This window comes from Suillus fuscotomentosus, assembly GCF_016647785.1.
Source record: "Suillus fuscotomentosus strain FC203 chromosome Unknown F5891scaffold_40, whole genome shotgun sequence".
Lineage (NCBI taxonomy): Eukaryota > Fungi > Basidiomycota > Agaricomycetes > Boletales > Suillaceae > Suillus > Suillus fuscotomentosus.
In genome coordinates this window covers 38,951-50,223 of record NW_024539552.1, presented here as the reverse complement: position 1 = coordinate 50,223, position 11,273 = coordinate 38,951, and the positions used below count along the sequence as shown (strand labels likewise).

Genomic DNA, 11,273 nt, shown 5'->3' with positions numbered 1-11,273 from the left:
GGACAAGGGATGTAAGTCTGGTGTGATGGTGGGTTAGCTGGAGATGAGAGGAAGCTATAGACTCTATTATAGCTGATGCACCTTTCGATGTACTTTCCTTGCCATTGATAACACCCACTGACCATTCTCGTACCGGCGATCACCGGTGAAGTTAGCACTGTATCCAATAGATTTAGTACAGTAGCCTCACGCTCCGCCAAATTAAATCATCGAACTTACTTGATATGTGTGATCGCTTATCTTGATGTAATTGGAGGGCTGGTGATAGCATGTTTGAGGGTTCGAGCTGGTTCGACTCAAGTCGCGCCGCGAGTCTGATGTAATTGAGGTTATGAACTCGGACTCAGATTGCCAATTGAATCAATGATGAGGCTATTACTCACCTGGCGGCTGGTAGGATGGCGCTTGATTGATTTCGCCCACCCTATCAATATGTAAAGTGGCCTTGTGTTTGTTGTGTACAGAGCAGCGTGGTTTAAGCAAGTTTCTTGACTCATACGCGTGGTAAATAAAAGTCAACATGGCTAAATAGGGGTAGAGTGGAGGGGATATCAAAATTCTAGCAGATGTCAAAAAACTACATAAAAACTACATAGTACGTAGTGAAAAAAGCTGGCACTAGAAAAACATCTGGGCGGCTATAGAATACATGAAACCACGACTAAATAATTAGACTCGTCACTTCCAGATACAAATACTGACTCTGTGGCCAAAGATTCACCTGAATCAGAGTCAGGAGCCTCACCACTGCTGCTGCTGCCACCAAGAAACAACATGTTGCTTTGAGTACACTTATTCCCTATATCACCTATCAGCACTCCTGCATCGTCAAGCTCATTTCAAAGGGAGCCTATCTGCAAATCGGTTGCAGTCAGCTCTTTCCGGGTGATTTTGAGTTCGTCATCATTGATGGATTTGATCAGTTCCAATTCTATCGAGTGGAGGCGTTGGTATCGGACTTTTGCAGCAATGACCCGACGGGTGACCCAGGAGAGCTCGAGCATGCGTTCTGTGAAATAATTTGAAATTTCCGAAGAGCACGCAGGGGAATTCAGCTATGAAAAAGCTCTTTGATTTATTATTCGTACAAGATGGAATCACATACTGATGTTTTCAGTGTCTTTCTTTTCTTCGTAGGAGAAGAAGGAACTTCTCCAGAATGAACTTCAGGTTCGCCCGGAAATAAGTCATACTGCATGTATCCACGCTTATTGTGATAACCTTGTTTATCTTCAATGATTGATATACCCTTGTCAAGGGTAGGTCTATGGACAGCATTGTTTGGGTTCAAGGTAGGACAGCTACTTTTCACTATAGGAGAGCTGATTAGCACCGGAGAGGTGGGAGGCGTAGAGGATCTGGTTAGTCTGAGATGTGTCAGTGAGTGCTAGCTTGAAGATCCTGAAACTAATCAACAAACCTAGGCGGACTGGTGTCTGGAAAGAAGCAAATACCAGAACCACTTGATACTGGTGAGCTGCCTATTGCTTTGCGCATGCTAAGGTTATGTATCGAGTGTCTGAAAGGCTGACAAAGTCTTATCAGAGGGCAGGTAAACAAATGTTATTCTCACACTTCATATCATCGACACAATTGTGAAGTCCAAAGTTGACTCCTGGAGCATTCGATCACAAGCACGAGCACTTTCCTGACCACTAGACCCCAGCAATCCTAATCAGTAGAATTGTTTGTGTTTCTAAATTTCTTTATGGTGTGATTCAATATTGACCAGAAGATAGCGTGATAACAAGGCTTCCTTGCTTTTCCTGGTACTGTGGTGAACATTCAAATCAGTAGAATCGTTTGTGTTTACGGATTGCTTTATGATATGGCGCAACATTCCTGACCAGAAGACGAGACAATAGTGCAATAACAAGGCTTCTTTACTTTTCATGGTAAGGTGAGCTTATGATTGTAGTGGTCCTAATCAGTAGAATCGCTTGTGTCTATATGTTGCTGCACGATATCATTTAACATTCCTGACTAGGAAACGATAGGTCGCCTTTGGTGCTCCAAAAGACTTATAATGGCCCCCTTTGGCACAACTTGTTCAACAACTTCCATGTCTACTGTTCACCTGCTACATTCAACTTACGATGGGTATACCTTTGCCTGCCCAAACTGTGCAGAGGCATTTTCAAACCATGACAATGTTATAACTCACCTGTCAGTAGCTGTCAACTGTGGCCAGTGGGTCATTCAAGGTGCCGCCCATGATGCTAACGAGGATTGGAATTACCAAGACAAATATGGGGATGACTCTGAAGCTGCGCAAGATGGTATGTACTATGTACTAGATTGGACGGTTGCATCTCACTGTACACTCCCACAGTCTACAGCAGATACGAGGATTTTGATCCTCTAGACGATGATGCAGAGGAAACCATTATTGGTGATCTTGTCTTCCATCATGAGGACGACATACCGCTAGATGATCCTGCCCTAGCTTTTGGTAATCCATCTGCCAGTCCATATCTGTCGGCAGATGATCCTGCTCTGGCATCTGTCAATCCATCTGCTGGCCTGCGTCCGGGCACAGTAAGGCAATATCACCCCAATACACCTGTCGTCAACCCTGGAGGTCAAAATCACCTTCAAAAAATGGATGATGACATATATGCCAATATTCGTAACACCGAAAATATCTACTATCCCTTTGCGTCGAAATCAAGGTTTGACCTCGCTGGTTGGCTTTCTAGTGGGGCATTATCACAAAAAGGAGTTGACTCTTTTCTCCATCTTGAGCATGTAAGTCTCCAATTTACACCTTGTATACAGACATCTTAACAATCACACAGACCGAAGTTAATCCGCCCTCCTTCAACACATCCAAGGATTTACGGGCACAAGTTGAAGCACTGCCCAATGTTCCTCAATGGTATCACCAGCAAATCAAGGTTGGATCCTACAAGACAAAATCGCCACTGATGCTCTACTGGAGGGATGGTCTCGAAGTTGTCAAGTATCTTTTCAGCAACCCAGTCTTCGCACCGTGTATGGACTTCCAATTGTATAAGGAATACAAAGTAATCAATGGGCATAGTCAACAAGTATATGGAGAGTTTATGAGTGCTGACATCGCATGGGAAATACAGGTGGGTGGTGTTCATTGGGAAGCACATACTCAGGCAGTAATGATGTGTTATCAGGATGAACTTCCTCCAGGGCACTCATTTGTTGGTATCATTGGTGCTTCGGACAAAACACCTCTGATGATCGGCACTGGAAACAAGGAGAGGCATCCTGTGCTTATCTCACTCGCCAATATCCATGCAGGTGTCCGCATGAAGGCAAAATCCCACGCATTCGCTTTGGTCGCTTACCTTCCTATCCCAAAGTTTCTCAATGTCTTGAAGCCTGTACAAGCAATGTTGTCTGCACGAGCCTATCATTTTGCCATGTCGACCGTCATGAAAAATCTGAAGATAGCCGTTCACGATGGTTGCCTTATGTTGGACCCACGAGGTGACATGCGCATGATCCACACTCCTTTAATTGCATGGATAGCCGACTACCCTGAGCAACTGCTCATCGCGTGCATTACATTGAAATGTTCGCCAATTTCTCTCGCTTTATCCACACAATTTGAAGATCCCTCACCATCTCACACTCTCAGCGCTATTGCAAGGGCATGCACTACTTCTGACCCCTGTGATATTGCAGCCTTTCACAAGACGTTGTAGGGATTCATTTCTGGTTGGGCTTGTAGAGACTGTTTTTACCTTACCTTATGTTGGCACTTTTGTAGCTTACATAATCAAGCAATCTTTTCACCAGTTACCAGTATGAGTCTGAGAGATCAGCAAGTTTTTATGATATTTCCTCTCCTCTGAGCCTTGAGCCTGGTCCAGAAACCCTTTAGGGTCGAATAGCAGCTAGGTTCTGCAAGACCCAACACATTGTTCAGACTCACCATCTGAATTGTTGTACCTTCAACGTGTCAGTCCCTGCATCTCAATGGCATAATCAAGCCATTCTGGGGGGACTGGGGGGTCGCATGTCCATCCTACTTTTTGACCCCGGATGGTCTCCACCAATGGCACAAGTTCTACTTCGATCATCCTTTAAATTGGGTGATCAACATCATGGGAGGAGAGGAACTTGACCATCGCCTATCAGCTCTTCAACCTCATGTAGGAGTGCGCCATTGGGCAAACAGTGTCTCCACGCTGAAGCAGTGCACTGGTAGGGAGCATCGAGACCTAGAGAAGCTTTTGCCTGGTGTCATTGTTGGTGCTGTTCCAGATCAAGTCGCATGCGCAATACATGCTATTACAGAATTCATATTTCAGGCCCAAAGCCTGTTCCATTGCGACGAGACCCTACACTCCCTATCTGAAGCCCTTTGGGAGTTCCATCACTATAAAAGCAGTATCATTGCAGCAGGCAGTCGCCGTGGCAAGAACAGCCCTCTCAATCACTTCGATATTCCGAAGCTAGAGTTAGCACAACATGTCATTCGAAGCACCCACGCTATGGGTGCTCCGTATCAATGGAGCAGTGACATTACCGAACGGTGTCACATTACTCACGTTAAACGACCTTATCGCATGTCAAATCACAAGGATTTCCATGGTCAGTGCTGCCGCTTCCTTGATCAGCAGGAAAAGCTACAATTTTTTCAGCTATACACAGTTCTCAAGTCGCAACGGGCAAGCTTGATCTACGAAATGTCCAGGGAGGCGAATATGATGACGCTTCACTACCCCGAGGCGACATGGATTTCTACAGTTCTTCCTGATGAGCGGTACATCAGTGGAAGCAAACCAATCACTTCACTGTTTGATAAAGACCACTCTCGTATATCATCTGATGATGCCATCGCCATCTTGCTCACTTGCCGCCCTCATTATCCTAAGTTATGTATTGAGGAGGCTTCTCAAATTTTTAACATTCCTGATCTTCGTCCCGCGTTGGGTGATCTGATCTCTTGCAGATCTTACCTTCAGTGTCATGGACGACGAGTTTCATCCTCCAACTGTTCCCTCTCATTTCACCATGTTCACCTTTGGCAAAATTTCCGCATGCAGCGACGCTCTATCCAAGATTCGCATGTCGTTAGCCCCCCTCAGACTATTCAGGCGCTACCACCAAGTCCTTCAATGATGTTCGGAAGGGGAAACACTGTTTTGATTAGTCACAAAAGCAGTGAATTATTTTCCCTCGCATCATCTAACCATTTAAAGCTTTGTAAAGCTGAGTGCAATTATGATGGATATTATATCAATTTTATGCTAGACAAAGCTTTATAATGCTATGTTATTCTCAGGTCAATTGCCTGATGTACTACCACCCATGATACTATGACGACTTCAAATTGTATAGTAGTACTACTGTTGGCAATGAAATATACTGTCACGTGTTTGAGATATGATTATCGTACATTTGAGATATGATCATGCATTTGAGATATGTCACTTATTTGGCATTATGGCACGTCCAAAATTCCCCGAGCACTAACAGAGCCTTTATTCTTAAGCGATGCTACAGGATGCTACAGGCTGCTACAGTCAATTGGAAAGAAGCGCTGTGCTACAATCACTTTTGCTCGGCTGTGGGTTCCCTGATGTTCTCGTATCGCAAACCATCCTTCAGTGACTTGATGCTCTCCAGTTAGCAAACTGCGCATTGCAAACACAAACAAATTTGCCAATCACTGAAGGTAACTTTGTCTCACGAGGATTGCGCCCCAAAGTTACGTAAAACTTGTTGGGGCCAAATTTCTCGCTCCCCACCTTTCTCACTCCCCACCATCTTCCCACCTCCAAGTTAAAGGTCTCGCCACTTTCCTCCATTAGTTCCGTCTTGTGAGTGTCTCCAATCTCGTGCGTCGTTGATCCGGTATGATTATACTGACCACACGAGTTTATAATAGCGGGATGGTTTCATGTTTAGTCTGTATCACAGACTGTGTTGGGACAGTGTGAGGCTGCAGTAGGTCACAATAACATTTTTATGTGCATATATTCATATCTAGTGCAGAAATATGATGAGGAGATGACAGAACTTATAGGTTACTGTTTTTAACAGAAACCTCACATCAGCTCAGCGCGAGGTAAGTCGCTGGTCTCCATGCACCGACTTGCCGATGAACTTATTCACACTAGAAATATAAAACTGAGGACTATTGGTGCGTGACTTTTGTTTGTTTGTGATGCAGTTCTAAACTGTTCGCTCGCAACAGGTCGCCAACAATTCCTGGACTTCCGGGACCTGCTTACTATGGAAATCTCACGCTGGCTCAACGAAAGACACCACTACTTTATTTCAGGCATCCAACAAGACCGCTTACGATGGAACAATATACTAGATCCCGATCATTCCAGCTCGACTTCAAGTTCTCACAAACTCCTCGCATATGGACCTCTCTCGGATTCTTATCACTTCCTATTCCTTCCCTGTGTGTTCTAACCATGTTTTCTGTGTATTCACCACTCCTGCTTTCTATTAGTATCCCATTTCGAGTGTATTGATACCTAGTGTAATGCATATCATTTGTCATTCCATCCGAGCACATTTACAAGGCAACTGCTGTGCGCACATATGGTACTATTCGAGCATATTGTGAGATAGACCATCATATGTTCAAATATGATTGGAAAATGTTCGTGCAAAGAAACACATAAATGAACATCTGCGAGTTTGCCCTGTCTTATTTGAAACGTGATATAAGTTTCACACTCTATAACATGTGATGAGATCTGTTTTATTTTTGACCACCGCAAAAATCACATCTCAACATCTCTGGACCTTTCCCACCAGAGCACGTTTTCACTGGGAGTACTGATCGATCACTAACTGTGGTACCTGGTAGACTGTGAAGTCGTCCGAAAGACCGGGCTGGGGGTATGATGATAACATTTTCTCGAGTATGGATGCGGCTACAGTAGTAAGACAGATATCAGGCCTTCGGGCCTGAACATTTATCATCCAACGAAATGATGATTTCAAAAAGTCAAATGTCCTGTTCAAACATATATACATAGTGCTACTAGTCCAAATAGTCTTCCGTCTTGGATAACCTACTCCTCCTAATTGTCTACGATGGTAGAGTGTCCAACAAAAGATTCAGGATACCAAGGAAAGCTGATGCTGACACGCACGCTAAGACAAGGGCACCAATCCAGGCACCATTATTGGCTGTGGTTTCAATAATCACATCATACGCTGCGCCTCCCCTGCTAAATACGCTGGAATTGCAGAAACACCTATCGTAAAAGTTGGAGTACTGGAATACGCACGCCAAGATCACCAGGAAAAAGTTTACTATGGCGAGCAATTTGCCCGTCCACCGCAGGACATGTGAAGACACTAGGGCAACATGTGTGGATAGCGATACTCGGTGGCGGTCAGCGGCGGAATACTGGGCGAGGATACTGGACACCAGGAGCATCATCCAAATCAAAGTCAAAATGGCCCCGTAAATGAGATAGCCCATAAATCGACACCCAATTTTCTGTCAGACATTAGCCAATTTGATCACAAGTGTACACAGGAAGACCCACTGTTGTAGGAGTGAACCATGCCACCACAAGTGCTGCCCCAACTGTTCCCCATTGTAATCCTAGCGAAGCGCAGGAAGCGAAAAACATTCTTGTGAACACGCCAGGTGCCCAATGGCTGCATACAATCTGCACCCCATTAGGTTCCGCGCAATACACTGGCACTGCGATGTGTTGGAGGGATTCACATCAGTTCCTATCATGAATGCTTTGGGTAGTGTGGATGAATTGGATGGTCTCGATGTTTTCGGTATGGTTGTTAATGTCAGATGTGTACCCATCACTCCCGCACACGGGAAGATGGCTATAGGCCTTCTCCGATGCCTCTGCGTCCTATTTGAATACCATGAAGATAGTCTCCACTGTAGATGCCCATCGCAATAAACGTGAGTAATTGAACACCGAAGGGGTGAGGAGTTCGTCTGGAGACATCACATCATCCTCTTTAGCAGTTATTGCCAACGCTCTCTGGGATGATGCCGAAAGTGCCCCAACACGGACGTCTGCTGTTCCTGTGTGCATGTTGTGCCTGTCTGCATGGTCATATGCAGCTTGTAAGCGATTGAAGTCGTATTTCGGGGAGAGCTGCAACCATCCGACGACTATTGGAATCAACCACAACCACAATGAGCCAGTGGCCTCTCCGTTGGATTGGAAGTCTGCTTCATTCGATGGTGAGTTGGCAACAGTCAGGATATAGGCGATAATGACCCATGCAATGGAGGTTGCAGACGCAATTGACCACATATGGGTGTAGTCCACAAATTCAGCAAGACACTTCCACCAGTTATTTTCCAGAAGGATGAGAGATGGCAAGCGTTCGTGATCAGGATGCAGTCTGAGAGGGACTTGCTGAAGACCGCTCAAGATGGAGAGCACGAAGTGTGAATTGGGATGATAGTTCAGCGAGTCAAACTGGTAGGCGATCCAGCGAGAGTTGAGGAGGGTGAGGAATAGAGAGTAACCAGCAAGTGTCGGTGAACCAACAGTTAACACAGCAGACATGAGATTATCAAGCCTGTACTGTGCGCCAAAGGGGAGCTGTGAAATCAGTGCAATATTTGGCAGCAGCCATGCACTGAATTCTTGCGAAAATTCAGGCCACTGAAAACCTTCTTGTCCAGTTCCGCACCAGGATTTACACATCAAGTAGGTGATCGCTGTTGCATCAGAAACATTCGACACAGGATATCCGGTATTGTTGAGTAAACCATACAAGTCTTGGGTAGAAATTGCATTCAGAACGATGTTGTTCAAACACTGAGAGAAGTTGGCTGCCGCAACGACTGTTCTGGAAGCGTGCACCAGTAGTAGTAACAGAGCTATGAACAAGTATTAAATGAGACACCCATAAATCTGTAATCCAGTCATTGCACTTACCTGCCTGAGAGCCTTTGTGCAAGCGCATTGGATTAGTTGTGTCAATTATGTATGTAGGGCAGCCTGAAATAAATTGGGGTGACTTACTGGAGATAGGTGTTTCTGTCTTTATACTTGAGTGCACACTGTCGAGCTTCTGCTCACGAGATCCAGGGGGCAGTGTCACTGCAACTTGTTCGGTGATGTCCAATGAGAATAGTGGCAGTCGATGTGGCTGAAATGACAATATTAAGGCCTATCTCATTAATTATGGCTATGAAGACCTGACCTGCGCATCTGTCAAGAAAGTTTTGTCTACCGAATTACTAAAAAGGTAGTGTACGGGTTACGACGAACACACTGTTTACATGAATATCACTGGTTTCTGGTGAATCCCTCATATCTTTTTTTTATTCGAATATCTACTGCCAATTTTGATGACCGATGACACCGGGTATGAAGCAGACATCGCCATAGTAGTGAGGAAATAGGAGACAGGACGCAGCATGACGTGGTGGATGTAATGGATGCTGGTGATGTAACAGTTATAATAGATGATACCCAAACTAGTTGCCCATCAGAAGATGCCATCAAAGATCTGTTGTGGATTTGAACGAGCTGGCTCGGCTCGAGCCCGATAGATCGGACACAGCCAGTGCAAGGTGGTTCTAATTGGTCTCACTTAGCCTCACGGAAGCGCAGGCTGCGAGGATTAGCCAGCATAAGGATTTTCCCGGACGTGAGCCCGGGAAAATCCGATGAATAGACAAGGTAGCTAAGGACAAATAGCGGAGACCATAGATAAAGATAAAGAGCAACTCCAGGATGCGCGAACGTGCGCGCGTTCGTGCGTGAAAAGAAGCCATAGTGTGTGTGTATGGGAGGGAGGGAGGGCAATAAGTATTGATGAGGGTAAAGATAGAAAATAAGACAAAACATATCTTTTAAATGATGGGATCATTTTTTGACCTCCCCCAGCGCATTCCGAGGGGGTTCAAAGGGTAGAATTCGAAGGTGAGGAACGCAAGACAAAGCTTCCCTAGCCTTGTTGTGGGATAGATGATCTGCGACGACATTCTTGTCTCCAGCAATGTGAAATACACAGAAGTCGACCTCTGTGGCAAGAATGAGGTCGACAACGAACATAAGGAGCTGATTATAGCCAGTGCTCCCTGAGAGGAAGCTAAAAATGCTAACAGTGTCGAGACTATCAGTGAAGACAGCCAAACGATGACCCGGTGGGAGTCGTGAGAGCGCATCGTGGATTGCTGAAGCAACGCATAATGCTTCAAAAAAGAAAATATCTTTTACCGGTGCGCGATCTGGAAGATTAGATTGAAATCCTAGATGTAAAGAGGGATACCAGAACCCCATGCCGACTCCTGATGCGTCACAATATACACGCAGAATGTCTGGAGCGTTCACTATTTGACTAAGGTTCCAGGAAACGGATTTGAGGAAGTATACCCCATTTGAACGTTCAAGATGCTCTGCCGCCCAGAGTATCTCAAGTACAATTCAATGGTTGAGCCATACGAGTGCTTTTGACTGTGTCTTTCCCTTCATCTTTTGATAGAGCGCCGCAAGTCCAGGTCGCAGCATAGGAGCCACGTTGAGAGCCCAATTGAGTGATCCGGCGACATGTTCACACTCCCATAGGGTTCGTCGATGGCGATGTCGTGCAAAAACTCTTAACTCGTCAATGAGCTTCCTTTTAGCCTCATCACGAAGCGTGATGCGCATAAGTTGAGCATCGACGTCAAAACCGATGACTGGCAGAGGTGATCTGAAGACTTGCTTCCGCTCCTCGTGAGGAATCCCGAGTTCATCCCAGAGAAGGAGAAGCTTGACCATGTTCCGAGGCAAAAACTTTTGATACTTGACATAGAAGAGTTGATCGTGTTCCTCGGCATATGAAAATGACTCGTCGACATAGATATAGGCAAGAATGAAGCGGGCGAAGGTAGCCAACCAGATGACAAGGGACATGAAAGCGTGAAATATACGTTGGGAGGCACGTCCTCCAAAAATGTTTGCCCTGTCAACGTGTTGACGTCCTTCAAACGAAACAACTTGTTTGATTTGCCATAGCGGATGCATAGGCATGTGCCGGTATGCCTCAGAAACGTCTGCCTTCCAAATGACTATTGGGCCGTCTCCTTCGTGTTGCCTGTACTGACGTAGTGCGTTCCCCAAGTGTTGAACGTTATCCAAGGTTACTCCGGCAATATTGGCTTTAGCAATCATAGAATTGAGAGAGAAAGAACCAGCGCTGTGGTTGGTTACCAGTCTATACTTTCCTCCTTCCTTTGGTACGGCGTGTATGGGCATGGTGTACATTCCAGGCAGTAAGATTGGACCAAAGTCCGCAGAGTATTGTCCCACTCGTACTTCTTTCGCAATCTGATCATG

General features: G+C 45.4%; 4 protein-coding genes across 4 annotated transcripts; 2 read left to right on the top strand and 2 right to left on the bottom strand.

Annotated features, from left to right (window-relative positions):
- Positions 1–839: 839 nt before the first annotated feature.
- Positions 840–1,497, bottom strand: F5891DRAFT_981917 (uncharacterized protein; the record flags this gene model as incomplete). Its single annotated transcript, XM_041377168.1, has 3 exons — positions 840–1,055; positions 1,106–1,358; positions 1,421–1,497. 3 exons carry the CDS (start codon positions 1,495–1,497, stop codon positions 840–842), a joined length of 546 nt encoding a protein of 181 aa, XP_041223836.1.
- Positions 1,498–2,532: 1,035 nt separating this feature from the next.
- On the top strand, positions 2,533–3,281 carry F5891DRAFT_925066 (uncharacterized protein; the record flags this gene model as incomplete). The annotated part of the gene is made up of 3 exons (XM_041373859.1): positions 2,533–2,748; positions 2,799–3,095; positions 3,150–3,281. Coding segments are annotated over 3 exons (645 nt in total), but the record flags the coding sequence as incomplete, so codon positions are not given.
- An 87-nt stretch (positions 3,282–3,368) lies between these two features.
- F5891DRAFT_955638 (uncharacterized protein) lies at positions 3,369–4,610 on the top strand (the record flags this gene model as incomplete). Its single annotated transcript, XM_041375348.1, has 3 exons — positions 3,369–3,679; positions 3,842–3,845; positions 3,945–4,610. Coding segments are annotated over 3 exons (981 nt in total), but the record flags the coding sequence as incomplete, so codon positions are not given.
- Positions 4,611–7,017: 2,407 nt separating this feature from the next.
- Positions 7,018–8,810, bottom strand: F5891DRAFT_1238998 (uncharacterized protein; the record flags this gene model as incomplete). Its single annotated transcript, XM_041369689.1, is given in 4 exon segments — positions 7,018–7,456; positions 7,506–7,666; positions 7,787–7,835; positions 7,848–8,810. Coding segments are annotated over 4 exon segments (1,590 nt in total), but the record flags the coding sequence as incomplete, so codon positions are not given.
- Between the last annotated feature and the right edge of the window lie 2,463 nt (positions 8,811–11,273).